Source organism: Saccoglossus kowalevskii, chromosome 9 (assembly GCF_978046115.1).
Source record: "Saccoglossus kowalevskii chromosome 9, keSacKowa6.1, whole genome shotgun sequence".
NCBI classification, from domain to species: domain Eukaryota; kingdom Metazoa; phylum Hemichordata; class Enteropneusta; family Harrimaniidae; genus Saccoglossus; species Saccoglossus kowalevskii.
In genome coordinates this window covers 32,336,546-32,353,853 of record NC_140649.1, presented here as the reverse complement: position 1 = coordinate 32,353,853, position 17,308 = coordinate 32,336,546, and the positions used below count along the sequence as shown (strand labels likewise).

Genomic DNA, 17,308 nt, shown 5'->3' with positions numbered 1-17,308 from the left:
TGATCCTAACTGAGGTCAAAACTTACAAATAATTGGGCCTAGCTTATGTGAGTTTGCGTAACGCCGGCTAAAGGGGAGGCAATAGTCAAATTAATTCACCTAATATAAATGCGACTTTAGGAAACATTGTGTAAGGTTCGATTCTGTTGGTGCGATTCTGGTTGAAACCAGAATAGCGAATTAAATTACCATGTGATAGAGCAACTATCGCATTCATTCCCAAACATGAATAAGGTTTCTGTGTTCACATTTTTAGCAATAAAACAAGAGTCGGGAAAGATAAGTGACACATTGTCAACTAGGTCAATGTATGTATAAGGCTTCCAGTTACTTTTGTTTGTTATTTTGGGTACTTGCCTTAAAATTTGAATAATGGCTTTATATATCTACATCGGATTGTAATCCGATTGAACAACACTGGTCTGCAACATACACATTGCTGTAATGAACGGTGGCATCTAACATCTTGTTCCCATGAATGAGTTTCAAGATAGTTTGTCTAATTTTCTCAAGACTTTCAAGTTGTTCTTTGCAACCTCGACAACGGCGTGACAAGTTCTCCATTGCAATAGTGGTTGAAACGGGACACATTTGAATCAATTAGGTAACGTTGAAAAGTTTCATTTCTATAACATATTGACAACAAATTTCATTTCTGGTACCCAAAGAGATCTCATAGCATATTTGCAAAAGTATTTATCCCCCAAAACGGAAATATAATGTGCAAAATATGCTACAAAGGTGGTTGAAAACAAACCCTATTGAATAGATTAGATAACATAACATTTACTAACTAACTGACAGAGGATTTTTATTCAAAGACAGCATTTCCACTACACTACTGGAAAACACCACTACACAACTGGAAAATATTCTTGTCCAGATTTAACCAAAATCTCGCCACAAATGCCTAAAATTCGGCGAGGGTAACAGTTCATGGTTGTCAATCATTCGAATGTGCATTTGACTTGCACAACAATACAACTGATGCATTTCACTGAGGAAGCTATCACATGACCACAAAACATTCACTATCTCCAAGATTCTTCTATTGGCTAATCAAGCCTACTTCTCAAATCTGTATTAAAAAGACAAAGATAGTAGTATTTGATCAAAAATGCTGTGAACATATCTCTTGAACCACATTAAGTAAAATAAATTGTCAACCATTTTGAATCTGATCTGTTGAACAAAATGACATGTACAAAGAAAGGCCAAATGTTCATTTCTTCGATAGCCAATCATTCATGACTGAGAATTGTAGGAAAGGTTGATGTACTAAAATGACCAACAGTCATCTAACTAGAATTAGATCATCAAGAAATGATATATAAAATGAATATATGTGACGTTAAGGCACGTCTGAGCCCGAGTCTTCATAATCACACAAACTTTGGTTGAACACTCAAATTTACTGCATCAACTATAGGATAAGGTATTCCCAAAGTGACCCAAATATGACCATACACCCATCACATGCACCACAACACAAAATAAATGATTACAATAACGGTTAGCTTGTTTAGAGACAATATATTTATTTAAATTTCATTTCGGACAAATTGGTCCATGATTTTTTTTACATGTTTGACATTACATGCTTTTTTTACTTATTTGAATATATCGATCTTGTTGATGTCAGACTTTGAAAAAAATCAACAGCGGTAGAAAGTTTCTGCACGGATGTCATGTTGAATTAAAAACATATCCTGTTGTTGGTTTAATTAGCAAATAGATATTGTGTCATGATAAATCAGTCTTCATGAACTATTTACAACAGAAAGTTATAATACATAATAATAATAATTTTGTACAAGTAGTTATTCAAATACAATTCTTTTTACTCTCATTGTTTGTACCTAGGTACAATTTTTTTAATTAAATCATATGCCACAAAAATGCAATCTGAAATGACATGCATTTCTTGCCTCATCAGATTTTATAAATAACTTCCAGAATACACTAACCTAGAGATCACAAGATAAAGTAATTGGTGGTGGCGGCCTTCTTGACATCAGAAAGAGGCTAGTATGTTCTTTAGAGGCCATTTTGATTTCACAATGAAGCTCTAAGCTTGGTAGCCATTTCGATATCAGAATGAGGCTACCTGGTCATGGCAATCATTTTAATATGCGAAAAAGACGTTGTATTGGTGGATTTCATAGCAGAGTGAGGGGACAATCACAGGTCATTTTGATATCATAATCATGATCAATTGAGCTTGTGGGCCCCAATACCCATTTTCATAACAGAATAAAGCTTAAAAGCATTTTGATGAATCAAGTTATGAAAAGAATATAAACTAAAAATGCAGAAAGGGAGATCTGCCGAGCAATTATCAGTTTCAGACAGATTGACATTACTCAAGTACCTTAGCTACAGTATGATGCAGAATATTCATTAATTAAAAATTAAACATACTAATATGGGTGAAAATTATCAGAAGGTAAGCACACATACAAAATAATTTAAAATGTTAGAAATGACAATGTAGTTCTCCTTCAATTTTCTCAGTATAAATTAAAAATATAATAAATGTGCAGCCATACTTACATATCAGGAAACCATTCAATTGCAGAAAGTGACAGCAATCTCGAGATTTGTTGCAGTAATAAGAATTCTGGATTGTTCAAAATGAATTTAATTCAGTGATTGGCTTTGTTAATGTAAAAAAATGAGCCGATGATAAAGAGATTCACTCACCATGTATAGTTGTATTGAATTAACTTTCACAAGGAAAGAAACACGATGAGTCTACTAAAACATGCTGTTATTACATGTTGAACAAAGTGGATTATTTTTTCATTATTTCATTGAATACTTGTATTAATAATCAATTCAACAATTATGGTGTTATCTTTAAGCTGTAGACCAAAAGTTCATGCATTGCTACACTACACAGTTACGAAGTTGTTGTTGGTTCCCACAAATAAAAATGGATGATCTGGAGAGTTGTACATTACATCTCCATCCAGTTTTAACAGTGAGAAATGCTTCAAGCATTTCGATCAAGGTAGGAAATGTCTGACCTAAATATTTTGTGAATGGTGTGGATTTTACATTTGGTTTCAGTCACATTTTTGATGTCAAGATGCACCAGCTTTGGTCACAATTATTCCATATAAATGTAATTGTTCTACCAGTACATACTGCTTGATGTTGTCAAGCAAAAAATGATCATGGCTGCAGATCCATCTAATGAAAACATGCACACTGCATTCATAAAAAGCACCAGGCTCCAAAATACATTAACAGTGTATTTTGGGAATTTCATAATTGTCACAATATTGTCCATGTGTTCAAAGAATTGTTTCATTTTCCATTTTGGCCATCTCAGCTTCCGTTATTTGCAATATTGCTCTGGCGTCAGCATACATCTGTAAAAACAATTGTTTCCTGAGTGTCAAGATCAATAAACATTCTGATGAATTATTTGAATTAACAAAAGTTCGAATGACCAAATTGAAATGGCTATAATTTCTATGCACACATATAACTATAATTAGTCAGCTGAAAAATAAGGTATTTTTAAAGCTTTATAAATTACAGATATTCTAGAAAATTAGTTTTGCGCAATAATACACAGATTATTAATAATAATATAATGGATAGTTTTCAAGGGACATCATTCAAATCTTTTTTCAGCAAAACAACTTTAAAAAGTTCATTAGCGATTCTGAAATTTGTTTTAGAATATGTTAACTGTGGAAGATACTGTCCCTGTGTATCCTAATAAGACATAACAAAAAATGTCACATGCGACTGAGATGACATATCTTCGTAAAATGACAGGTATGATGCAACAAGAGGAATAGCTTGGAATTTATTTATCAGATACATTGTACATTACCTCACTAAATACCATATCTTGAAAAAGTTCTTGTACGAATCTCCGAGCACCTAGTCTAAACGAGTAGTTGCCCAGTATATCAGCAATGTCTGAATACAAACATACATCCTGAAAGGCATTTGGAAAACGCTCCTTCAAACTGAAATCAAACATGATAATGATATTAATAAGACATATAGAGTAAAGCATAGTCAAGTTAATTTATAGTTTTAAAATTAGGTAACATTTGCTATAAAATGGAATTAAGTGGTAACATGTGCTATAAAATGGCATAACGGGTCATTCTGTACTATAAAATGGCAGAAAGCAGCGTAATACTGGTAGAAGACAGAAAATTAATCAGAAGGTGTGCAATATATGGAGATCAAACATCATCACAGAAATAGTACAATAAGACTTTTTACAAGTCAGGATCTGTAGTACTAGAAAAGACATGGGCAAATAAAAAGGGAGGGATGGCTGTTAATAAATTGATAAAAGTAACAAACCTGAGAAGTCCTTGCTCCTGGGCTTTCATTGCCACTGAACTACTCAGATTAACAACTAGTCTCACAATCTCCTTCTTTATTAAAGATCTTCCGAGTGGACTGTCTTCTGTCAGCTTCTTGAACGCTGGTGTTGAATCATCACTACTTGCACTAGACGGGGTCATGTCGCTACTGCAAGGTGATTTCGTGAGAGACAACGATTTGACTAACGAGGACTGTGGTGTCGTTCCTGAGCTAGGTTCTGCATAATGTTCTGCTGAAGATGGTAAAACGCTATCATCAGCCTCACTTAATGCTCGCAGACGTCCAATATCTGAACAAGAAAAATAATTATTAAAAATAAGAAAAAGATAAAAAATTACATTTTGGTGTACTGAATAATGATAAAAGGTTGAAAAAATTTAATAAATTAATTAAATAATTTATTCAATATTTCATTAAATACTGTAAAATACTTTATTTTTGCTTGGAATTAATTTTTGCTATTTTCACTGAAGGAATGATTCAGTGAAAATAAAATCAAGCGAATATACTTCTCAAAAATCAGTGAAAATAAATTCCACACAAAACACACAGGAATTATTTCCAGCTAAAATGAAGTGTTCTATAGTAATACATAGCACACATAATGGATGAGGTATGTATTAAGGCCAATTAATATCTTGTATGCATTTTCGTAAGATATTCTAAGCAAAGTGCATATCAAATTGTATGAATATTTAATAAAACACAAACTGATCATTTTCACGACTTCTATGAAGTGTGCAATTTTTGATAAGGAATTAACTATTGGCTAAGTATACAGGTAGCAAATAACTAAAAGTCCAAAGAAACAATTTTTTTTGCATATCTAAACTAGTTTGCTGAATTATGTGTAACTGTTTTTTGTATTACGTATTTTGACAAATGTTCCATTCAAATGGGCACTAGAGTTGAGCTCAACAATATGGGAAAATCAATCTAGCCATAAAAATAAGTTTGTGCATCCATTCTTTTCTTTTCATTTTTACCACTTACTTAATGGAACATTGCAATCAGTAAAATTTTGAAAATTAGTGGTAGTATACATGTATCAGCATAGATAAATTGCAAAATGAATTGTCAGTTAGTACCTGCTGTGTATTCTTCTATCGTCACGGCAAAGCTCTTGATCCTGACCTTTGTACACAGTAAGCATTTGTCAATGGCATGAGCTTCAAAACCGCTTTCCATCCGTGAGATTTTTCGCTCTCTGACCTGTTGACGTAAAGTTTCTGCTGCTTGTGTGAGACTAAATTGTGGTGCCATTGATGTAGTTGTGGAAACTTGAGCATCAACAGATGTCAGGCATTTTTCTGATACAGGGGATAATACAGAGAGTGGTCCTCCATGTCGATGGATTCCTGATGAAGTGATTTTGCTTGGTGGATCATCAACCTATAACACATAAAGTTGAACTGAAGTCTTCAATTTAAAAATCAATGTCATCAAAAAAACTCATATACAGCTTATAATGGATCCTAAAAAAAAGTTCTTTGAAGTCAAGCTGTAGAAAAACAGCTCTCATTTTATGTTAGCTGTGAGTTCAGAGCTATTGTTGTGTTGGTTTTTAGTTTTTATGATAGTATTTTAGTCATTTCTGGTCCTTAAAGTTATTATTTTCAGTTATTGTGATTTTATCCACACAGAAGATCTATGGTTCTTCACATAGATGGTTACCGCAGGATTTATGTTCGAGGGGAGAAAAAACATCAAACCAATCATTTTTTTGTCAGTTTTTGCTCTGGTGACATTATCAATTAGTGACAGTATTGATGGTGTGATGTGATAAAAATGGTGTTACGATACTTTTTTCAAATTTAATTTGCGATACCACACATGTTTGCATTACGCAAATCAATATGAAAAACTATTATTATAGCAATTTTGTGCTAATAAATTTCTAACACAACAACTTTAAGTAACCAAATGTATCAGAAATTACTAAAATACCATAACACAGACTAAAGACCAACACAAGTAGAGCTATGGATCTACATCTAATTATGTTCAAGTTAATTCTTTTTTCATGGACTTCTAGGTGACTATGATTACAATGTATAAAATTATATTACTAGGCATGCTACAGCAAGAAATTGTAAATTGTGTTTGTGGGAAACTAACTAACTAACAACCCATGACTTGACATGGGGCTTTAAATTCAGTAAAAGGGATTTTTATGATTGTAATGGTTAGATGCTATAGGTTTTACACTAAAAAATAACTAGTCTCCAGGGAGGTTTAGATATCCTCAATGTTATCAACTCAATGTTTTTGCCACTGAGTTAATAAGAATCTAATCATCTGAACGTAATCCATAGCTCAATTGGTTAGACTCCTCATGGTATTACATTCATTGATAATATCAAGCCTCCTGACTAGAAACACGTCAGCTGGTCAACTTTTGTTGAGTGACACAGTTCTAGTAACTTCTCATTACTGTGGCAAGAAATTAATACCATACACATAACTGTAAGAAAACACTGTGACAATTAAAGCTCAAACCTCCAAAGACTGCATAACCCGCCCTGCTAGACACATACCTGAAATATCATATTGACATCTACTGGTAGACATAACCCTACATAATCACCCCCACCACCACTGGTTGAGTGAGGTTTCTGAGTCAATGACCGGGACTTCTTAGTACTGTCTACGCTTTCCAAAGATGTTGTGCTACCTTCCCTGATAAAAGAAACAAACATAACTTGGTTACATGCAATACCCCACATATTTATATTACCCAAAAACTTTCATTACATGTATTCACTGACTTATTTGTCATACTGTATTGGTAGCCATAGAAACAGACATACAAGCCATACAATATAACATGGCTACCCCTTCATTTATTCAAGTTTAACACATCAGGATTTCTATACTGTCCACCATCTGAGTATTTCTGTCGTATTCTTTGAGCTTCATATTGATCTTTTTGCCATTGTACTATAATACAATTATTACAATTTTAGCATCCAATCAATACTCTAAACAGAGAACAAAAATTGCATATCATAACCATATTATTTGCATATACAATGAGTCTCCTAAACAATTTGGCAATGGTGAGTTTCAGTATTTATTTATCTTATCACTTTTTACCAAAAATGACAAAAATTAGATAAGTGAAGATATCATCACAATATGAACAAATCTGAGAGAGGTCTACCTGAGGTACCTATATGTATAGTATCAAAGCAATCAGACTTGCGGTTTTTAACAAAAAGTCAAAAATATCACTTTTCACCAAAAATAACAAAAAATATTCACCAAAATTAGAGAATTAAAGGAAACATCATGAAATGAACAAATCTAAGAGAACCCAGGGTACATATACACCAAGTATCAAAGCATTCAGGCTTGTAGTTTTCAAGTTGAAAAAGTAACAAGTTGACTTAAAGGATGACAGAAAATCACTCATACGATAAGCTCCGCTCGACAATAAAAACAAAAGAGCTAAAAAGCTACATGTACCAGTAGTCAATTCAAACTTACCCCAATGAAGCTAATCTTCCGGTGTATGTATTGCTTCTACCAAATCCCGCTTTCGGTGGACTGCACAGAGGAAAACCAGACCAGGATATGACGTCAACATTATCACTCATTGACTCAGCTCGAATTTTTTTCAAATTCTTAAGAGCCGCATATCCTTGCGCATCCCGCGTTGTTGTATACACTGCGTTAGCTTCAACAATGGTACTTTTATTAGTATTAAGGTGAACGCCTGGTGGGAGAGTGAATGATTTCCCACCAGGGGGACTCAAACTTGTAATGGGGCTTGAAAAACGTCTCGTAAAACTGGGCGTTCGTTTCAAGTTCACCTGCTTCCTTGCAAAGTCTGAGGAATGAACAGTTTTAAAAGTTTGCAAACTACTTATTGTACTAACACTAGAGTTGCTTTCGGTTGTTAGTTCAAATGATGGGTTTGACTGAATAGAGTTTAACGAACTAATGCCACTCGTCACTGTCTCAGTGAAACTTTCACTACGACTCTTCGTATCGGTGCTGCCTCGTCCACTGCTTTCGTTGCTATTGCTACGATATTTGAAGCTTTGACTTCGCTGTTTAGGCAGAGTATTGCACTTGAAGTCAACACTACTACTACTACGCAATTTTCCAGACATTTCCTCTGATACCATTTGAGTCCTACTGTCACTATTGCTGCGCAATTTGACTTCCCGAGTCGGGCTTCCATGCATACTAGTACTTCGAAGAATCGGAGATGTTACATTGCGTTTCAATTTCCCTGCAGATTTAGATAGTTCTGAATCTCGCGGGATATCACGTTCCTTTGACATGGCTATGTACTTTCGTAACGCAGCATTATTTGTGCTTCTATTACGGTTATCTACATCAACTTGATAGAACGGGAAACCTAATTTATCCCTTATTGGTGATGTAGTACTCCCACCTGGAGATTTATCTGCTCCTTTCACTAAGTGATGCTCCCCATGTTCATTGATGTCAAGAAAGAATGTACTACTAGGACTGCCATCTGAAGTCCTATCACCACTCCCCAAAAAAGGCACAGCATCCGAGTAATGAGGGCTTTCAATGTTGCTATGGATACTAGACATAGAAGGATAATCAGGGAGGAAACTTCCTCCTTTATCCAATAAATCATCGTCTTCTTCCACAACTGGCCAGATATCTTTACGACTATGCCGGACACTTTCCCATCCCAAAGATCGTAACAGATCGGCTCCATTCTTTGTCTTGGCTATCATACCAAGCACATAGAAACATGTCCTAAAATGAAAAAAAATGAAAAAAGTCAGTTTTAAACATACTGGTACTTGACATTTACAATGAATATTATCATGGCAATCAATGCAAAAATTAATGGCAAATTATGGATTCTGAAACAAGAAATAAATGTATGGCCACTTTTTTTACAAATGGCATAATTACAAAAAAACATCATGTCATCATCTAAAAAAAGTAAATTATACATCAAAAAACATTATGTTATAGCATAGACATATTTCAATTTGCTACCAAATATTATTTTTCATTTTCATGTTATTTTCATGTTCTGAATGTGCAGACCTCAAAAATTGCACATCCTTGGGCTCATCTTCATGAATACATACATTTGCCTCTCAATCTGGGTGAATTCTTATGGAATTTTAGGGAAAAATGTCTTGCTGACATTATAACTCATATAGAGATGCAGCAAACTCATGAATACTTTTTTCATGCAGTTTTAAGAGGCCAAATAAAAATATTTCTGACTTTAGGTTTAGTATTTCAAACACCATACTGGTGACTTTTGAACTGTTTTCTAAACCTTTAACATGCAGAAAATCAAAAGGTGGATCACTAATGACAGCATATGCAGGGTACGTATGTTGTATCAGTCAATCAGACCAATCACATTGCTGAATTGGATATCACAGTAATAATATTATAACATTACCCTCTGATTGAGTATATTTCACATTCTTCTGCTAATCTGATAATATCAGCTATTATCTCTTCTTGCAACAGTAGCTTAAGTCCCCAAATGGAACTTCCTATATGACCCTATTCAGCAAGAGAAATATATTTCATTTTGGTCAATAATTCTCAATGGCCATTTACATCTCATTGAGAGTGTAGGAGACAGATGACAGTGTTCCATTTACTATCATTGTGTTTACTGTACGTTACACCAACCAATGTAACCATGGAAACAGTGAATGTGATGACAGCAGAGAATGAAACATTTCAAATAAATATTATTATTATAACTATGTTTGGGGATAAATACAAGTCACATGGCTCTCTTGCCCTCAATGAGGTATCGGCAGCCATTCACGAATAAGTTTTATCACTATCAATGATCACTTCAAATTTCTGTACTACAATGTTCACATTGTCTGGGGTTACCAAGACTCACAACATGATATATTTTGTTAATGATGCCAAAGTAGATGACCACAATAATCTTTAACAACATACATTTGTAATGTAAATGCACATGAAGGCTTGGTAACATAATGTCAATTCACATGAACCCTTGTTAATATGTCAATGCATATCAACGCTTGGTAACATAATGTCAATGCACATGAACTTTTGGTAACATAATGTCAATGCACATGAACTTTTGGTAACATAATATCAATGAACATAAACCCTTGGTAACATAATGTCAATGCACATGAACCCTTGGAAACAACATGTCAATGCACATGAACCATTGATAACATAATGTCAATGCACATGAACCCTTGGAAACAAAATGTCAATGCACATGAACCCTTGCAAACATAATGTCAATGCACATGAACCCTTGAAAACATAATGTCAATGCACATGAACCATTGGAAACATAATGTCAATGCACATGAACCATTGGAAACAAAATGTAAATGCACATGAACCCTTAGAAACATAATGTCAATGCACATGAACCCTTGGAAACATGTCAATGCACATGAACCATTGATAACATAATGTCAATGCACATGGACCCTTGGAAACAAAATGTCAATGCACATGAACCCTTGGAAACATAATGTCAATGCACATGAACCCATGGAAACATAATGTCAATGCACATGAACCATTGATAACATAATGTCAATGCACATGAACCCTTGGAAACAAAATGTCAATGACATGAACCCTTGTTAATTCAATGTCAATGCACATAAACCCTTGGAAACATAATGTCAATGCACATGAACCCTTGGAAACATAATGTCAATGCACATGAACCCTTGGAAACAAAATGTCAATGCACATGAACCCTTGGAAACATAATGTCAATGCACATGAACCCTTGGAAACATAATCTCAATGCACATGAACCCTTGGAAACATAATGTCAATGCACATGAACCCTTGGAAACATAATGTCAATGCACATGAACCCTTGGAAACAAAATGTCAATGCACATGAACCCTTGGAAACATAATGTCAATGTACATGAACCCTTGGAAACATAATGTCAATGCACATGAACCCTTGTTAATTTAATGTCAATGCACATGAACCCTTGGAAACATAATGTCAATGCACATGAACCCTTGGTAACATAATGTCAATGCACATGAACCCTTGGAAACATAATGTCAATGCACATGAACCCTTGTTAATTTAATGTCAATGCACATGAACCCTTGGTAACATAATGTCAATGCACATGAACCCTTGTTAATATAATGTCAATGCACAGAGATTGGAGCCAAACAATTACTGTCTCTACTTGTAATATTGTTTGTGGTTGAGAAAAGTCAACACCACTGTGCTAGTGTGGTAATCAAAAAATGCAGCTTTGTATCTCCTACTTACCAATCCCCATATAGCTGCCTTGAGATTCAAGATGCCTTCTTGATCTAGCTCAGGGTACCTCACAGATCGACTTAATTCAGGTACAGCATCCTGTTGTTTTAAATTGAAAATATTCACATTGTTCACTCATCCATGATAGAAGAAGACAAATGACTTATGAAATGGAGTTATGAAGAATTATAAATCCAATTGCAATGCTGAAAAATTAGTGGAAACCAAACAAAAACATGGTTGAGAAATGTTTTGGGTATTTGCATTTATATAGTTCATGATGAAGACATTGGAAAATGTAGCTATTCCTAAAATGAACTCATATGTATTACTTTATTTTTGGCTTCACAAACTTCAAAATTCAAAAACATGAATGATTTGAGAATTATCAAGTCAGAAAGTTTCAGAACCTAGTCCACAAACATTATTAATGCACACAAAATTATCAGTATTTTTTTATTAAAGTAATAAAACACCAGTAGTTTTCATTACCTGCTTGTCCAATAGATCAGAACCTGCTTTGTGTTGCACCAATTGACCATACAAATGTACAGGTACAAAGACATCCCGTTGCCTCTGTTTGGGTTCTGATGAACGCCTCATCACCTGACCATCACTCGGTGGTCTCTGATATGATGTAAATGATTCGTTGAGCTCAGCTTCGACTATAATTACATACTTTTTGTTGAATGTCTTCTTCCACTTCTCAAGTTCATGAGTGACAAAGTTTACATCAGAAAGGCACTTAAAACCCTTTGGAATGGAGAGGAACCTACAGAGGAAGTACAGATATCATGAAAACAAGACTGAAAACAGAGAACTTGTTGGGCCAAATATTTTTTATTTAAGGAATATGACATTATATTGATAGACGTTAATATTCATCATTTGCTTTTTTTCGATCTCAAGTATGATTTGAAATAACAATTTGAATATCGCATACAATTCAGGCAATTCACGATTTAAGTTCTATTTGATTCAGAAAAATAACTTTATTTGGTCACATCTTAAATATCACTATAAAAACTACATTTAAGAGGTGATTTGTACCTTATAAGAAGCAAAACTCCTTTGTCCCCCATATGAAGTAACGACGGTCGCATCTGAACTAAAGCATGTAAATTAGCCTCCACCTCACAGGCCTCATCTAAGATGTCAATGGCTTCTATAGCAATGGCACGGTTCTTATCATACAGTTGTGTCACAAGCAATTCCATTCCCCAGTTAGTGAAGAAGGGAGCCTGGGCTCGTAGTAACACTCTAAGATGACTGGTGGCATACTGTCTTACATTCTGAAAAAAATTAATGTATATCCCTCAGCCTACAGATGATTTTTACTCTGTTGCCACTGTGTTTGAGCAAACATCGAAAACTGAATACATGGTCATTTCAAACCATTTCAAATTATTATCAAAAAGCGATGGATATTTTCTGAATATCTCTACATATACTGCCATTTCACACATATGCAGAATTAACAAATACATGTAGAGATATAATGTAAGGTTTAATTTTAGTTGAACAAATATTGTCCCATCCATGGTCTCTATGGGGAAAACAGTAGTTGGGGATAATATAATCATACAAATCATGAACACGTGATGAGTCAACATTCAGAAAACTTAGGAATCACACTGACATACTTTACTTATTAGACAATCAAACAGTAACTGTACTTTGAAATTTGGTATACAATATTCTCAAAGACAATGTAAACTTAGGCGAGATAGATGGCAAATGATAATCATTAATTTAAACATTGTAAGTTTCTCACCTCTGGTGCTGATGACAGCACTTTGGATAGTATGATTCTTGACAGACTGTCCCTAGTATAGTCTAAACTGGTGATAACTAATTTGATGAGGTATTCATGAGACTGCGACGAACAGAGATCAAGTAAACTGCAAATAAAGACAAGAAGCGTCAATGCCAAATTCGGCATAACAAAATCCATCAAAATTTGACAAGGGTTGTCAATGTCACTTTATTCACATTGAATATTATTGTTTTAACTGTGAATAAAAAACAATTATGAGATGTTACTGTTTGTATTGCAGCATTATAGGAATTTTAGACTAGGTAACAATAATTTCATAGTGACGCGTGATGCTATTACTTCAATTCAAATCAATCAAATCATATGTGTGATCATTGACACATGTGTAATTAGCACAAATAAGCATAAGCTTCATAAATACTGCTCCAGAAAATTATAGTGTTTTGGGACATGATTACGTGATAAAAATGTCATCACCTGATAGCACTAATTTGTAGAATCTTATGGGGTCATGGTCTATTATCTACACATATTTCGGGAATAATACATCCCATAATATCACTCATACATGGATTATGGTAATTAATTAATAAATCAATAAAAAAGCGTCAAATAAATCAAGATGATTACCACAAATATGGCAATGACTATTCCTAATAATAAGAAAATTAATAATAATACAACACATAAGCAGAGTTTAATATACATCAACAGTTTGAATGACACTGGTAAATAAATATTCTTTTAACAATGAACCTCAAACTTAACACCAACGTCATTTTATTATATGGAACCCTAAACTACCCTGAATCACTATATAATCTTAAAATAAAATGGTCTTCCTAAGGTAAGGTTATTATAAAGACCTATTTCAAACCAATGACTGATTAATATTTATAAAAATTAATTGTTATTATTTTATGAATTACACCTCATATTAACTTACTGTTGAAATAATCCAGTCTTCTCCAAAATCTTTTCTCCTGATAAAGTAGTAGTTAATTTACCAATAAATAAAAAATAATGTTGACTCAGATTATGTGTAACTTTGTGAGAGCCAAAAATGGCGTCTGCTGATTGTGGTGTCCTCTTCAATGTGTCGGCTAAACAATCTACTATCTCTTGCATCAGCTCACTCAAGATTTTCTCTCCTTCCTGGTAATTTAAAACAGACGTAATGAGATAAAATATACTTGTCATACATGTATACCGCTCAGTGTAATTATAAGTTCACACAATGAATGCTTGCCATGCTTACCTCTTCACATGTCAGTAGGAAATCTACGAGTTGTATACCAGCCACTGAGTACTTGTCAGAATCCAACACAGACAACTCAATGTTGTCATACAGACAACTGCTGGGTTTGAAGAATTGGATTAATCTCCTGATAAATCTGCCCAAACAAAGAAAATAAAGATGAAGATTATTGATAATAATATACAAATATGAACAAAGGGAATCAAATTTTGTTGTTAATAGAAGATTTATAACTGTGCTCTCCATACAGAAGTTTAACACTGACAACACACACAAGTAAGCCAATACACTACAAGAAAATGCTCATATTCTGTACAGGTAAGTATAACAACAAACACCCTATTGGTCGGTATACCATACTCGTTCAACATAGAGCCCCCCCCCCTATTTTGGGGGAATTTCAGTTTCAGGGCCATGTTTAACTAAGTGTTCACCCCTTCAGATAAATAAAATATACTCACATCATATATGCTCTATTAGAAGCACATGTAAACCCAAAGTCACATTTGTTGTATACTGAATCAATAAAATATTACTTATTTTGACCATAGAAATACTTCTGTAATTTACATATTAGTGCATGCGCCGCTAATTGAGCTAATATGGTACAAGGTATACACATAGGGTAAAATAAAACATTATTTTCATACTTTTTGATCAATTTCGATCAAGACCTGAATCAATTAGGAAATTATATCCATTTATTGGGAAGAAACATCATGGAAATAAATTACCTGAGATTCACAGTATCATCTAGTCTTCTTAGTGAGGTACTTGGCCACTGTGAACAAAGGCAAAGACCAACAGATTGAGAATGTGAACTCAACAACAATTACAGAAGCTAGATCAACCAATCCCACACAAAAAGTTAATTTAAAATAGTTTCTCTCATCACCTGTGAAATGTTCCATAAACCTGTGACGAGAAACACTTGTTCAGTGACAACAAATTTGGTTTTGTGACCTTTGAAAAATATAGATACTATTTCTATATATACTATTCCTATAATATGCCATTTCCATTATTTTTTCATTAGTATGCCATCAAGATATACATATCAAAAAAAAAATATTTTTCAAAAGTTCAAAATGTCATGGAAAATTATCAAAAATTTCAAAAAATTAACAGTATGATAATAATTTTCCATTATACAACAGGAAGTTCTCTGCCATATTTAGAACTTGATTCCAACTAAATAATGAGAAATGGGCATCTTCTGAACTCAAGTCGTGGTTAGAAATGGAAGATGCAATTATAGTGAATTAGGTACTTCAACACATTACTTCACAGCTCATCAAAATACTAAGATCACTTGTACATGACAATAGGATGAAATAACCCAGAATGTGTGTATAAAACATCTCAACTATTATGCAGGGATATTTGTATATGATACCTTGAGTAAAGCTGTAATAATATTCCAGTTCCAAGCCTGATGTTGTGAAGTTGAAATCACCATAGAGTCTCTAATTGCCTGCCCAACTGGATCATCATAGTCCTGTGTGAAAAAAGGTTTACGTATACTTGATCAAAGAAGCTGAAGCTGAGTAGTATTTTAGACTGTATCTCTCACATGTACATGTGCATCCTCTGCTATTCTGTGATGTCCTTCATCAAATTACATTTGCTTTAAGTGTACACAGAACTTGTGGGATCATGAGATTTGTTGCAAATCAAATCATCCTACACAGATATCAAAGTTGCATACCCTGATCTTGGTATCAATCATAATGAACAGTACTCTGCAATAGTAGTAGCAATCATGCGTACACATTCATATAGTTTAGATTTATCAACTATCAGTGCAGGCCATGAATAAACCCAGTCTTACTAAAACCTGATATAGATAGAGGTTCTGGTTGCTTTCAATCTCACAACGCTGGTCACCTATTATGCAAACCACATTTCGCAGCTTTGCTCGACAAAATTTGACAACCAACTAGAGCCCACAGGCAATGGTAATACATTTTTTGATTTGTTGCTGTTCCTACAAGACATAATTTGTATAAGTAGGTACATGTAGTCACATGTAGGCCAGATTATAACCAGCCTATATGAGTTTGAAATCAGATTAGGATTGACCCAATGAGACATTATTGATCTATGATACATAATATTTGGTAATCTATGTCCTAAGTAAATTTGCTTAAGACAACAAAATTTTAAATATTACTTAAAAGAAAGATCACCAAATATTTTCTACTATATATTGGTCTGCACAGCATTTATTTATTTACTATTTATTATGGCATCAATGTTGGCGACACTCACCTTGTAAATAGCTTTAATTAGTTTTTCATGACTGAGTCTTTCAGTTAATTGCGTGTCAATTTTATGCTCCCTTGTATATTTCATGATCTGATCTAAAAATAAACTTGACGGCACTGGACCCCTCTTCTTCATTTCATGGAATCGGTTTAATCGATTGACAGCTATACTGGCTCGACTGAAAATAAATGAATTTAGGAATGTTAGAATTGTTAAACGCAGCACCTAAAACAATCTGTGACTAGATGAGGCTCGATTCTAAGCACTCTTAAATTCTGCTGTTTCAGATTATCATATTTTTTTCTCTTCTAGCATTTGAAACATGAGTAGATGATGTCATCAGTGTTCTCACTGACACTCATGTCAAATTGTCAAT

The 17,308-nt window shown here is 33.9% G+C and overlaps 1 protein-coding gene across 1 annotated transcript in view; it reads right to left on the bottom strand.

Moving 5' to 3' along the window:
- Window positions 1-1,513: 1,513 nt before the first annotated feature.
- Window positions 1,514-17,308, bottom strand: part of LOC100367446 (rapamycin-insensitive companion of mTOR-like) — a 39,748-nt gene continuing 23,953 nt past the window's right edge. The window contains exons 15-30 of the mRNA XM_002741609.3: window positions 16,936-17,110; window positions 16,061-16,162; window positions 15,399-15,445; window positions 14,665-14,800; window positions 14,353-14,561; window positions 13,404-13,530; window positions 12,680-12,921; window positions 12,122-12,401; window positions 11,639-11,728; window positions 9,776-9,882; window positions 7,852-9,105; window positions 6,900-7,041; window positions 5,451-5,754; window positions 4,339-4,651; window positions 3,851-3,989; window positions 1,514-3,377 (exon numbers count right to left, since the gene is read on the bottom strand). Of these exons, the coding sequence (XP_002741655.1) occupies window positions 3,300-3,377; window positions 3,851-3,989; window positions 4,339-4,651; window positions 5,451-5,754; window positions 6,900-7,041; window positions 7,852-9,105; window positions 9,776-9,882; window positions 11,639-11,728; window positions 12,122-12,401; window positions 12,680-12,921; window positions 13,404-13,530; window positions 14,353-14,561; window positions 14,665-14,800; window positions 15,399-15,445; window positions 16,061-16,162; window positions 16,936-17,110 (3,745 nt within the window). The 3' untranslated portion in view covers window positions 1,514-3,299. The remainder of the gene's footprint in view (window positions 3,378-3,850; window positions 3,990-4,338; window positions 4,652-5,450; window positions 5,755-6,899; window positions 7,042-7,851; window positions 9,106-9,775; window positions 9,883-11,638; window positions 11,729-12,121; window positions 12,402-12,679; window positions 12,922-13,403; window positions 13,531-14,352; window positions 14,562-14,664; window positions 14,801-15,398; window positions 15,446-16,060; window positions 16,163-16,935; window positions 17,111-17,308) is intronic.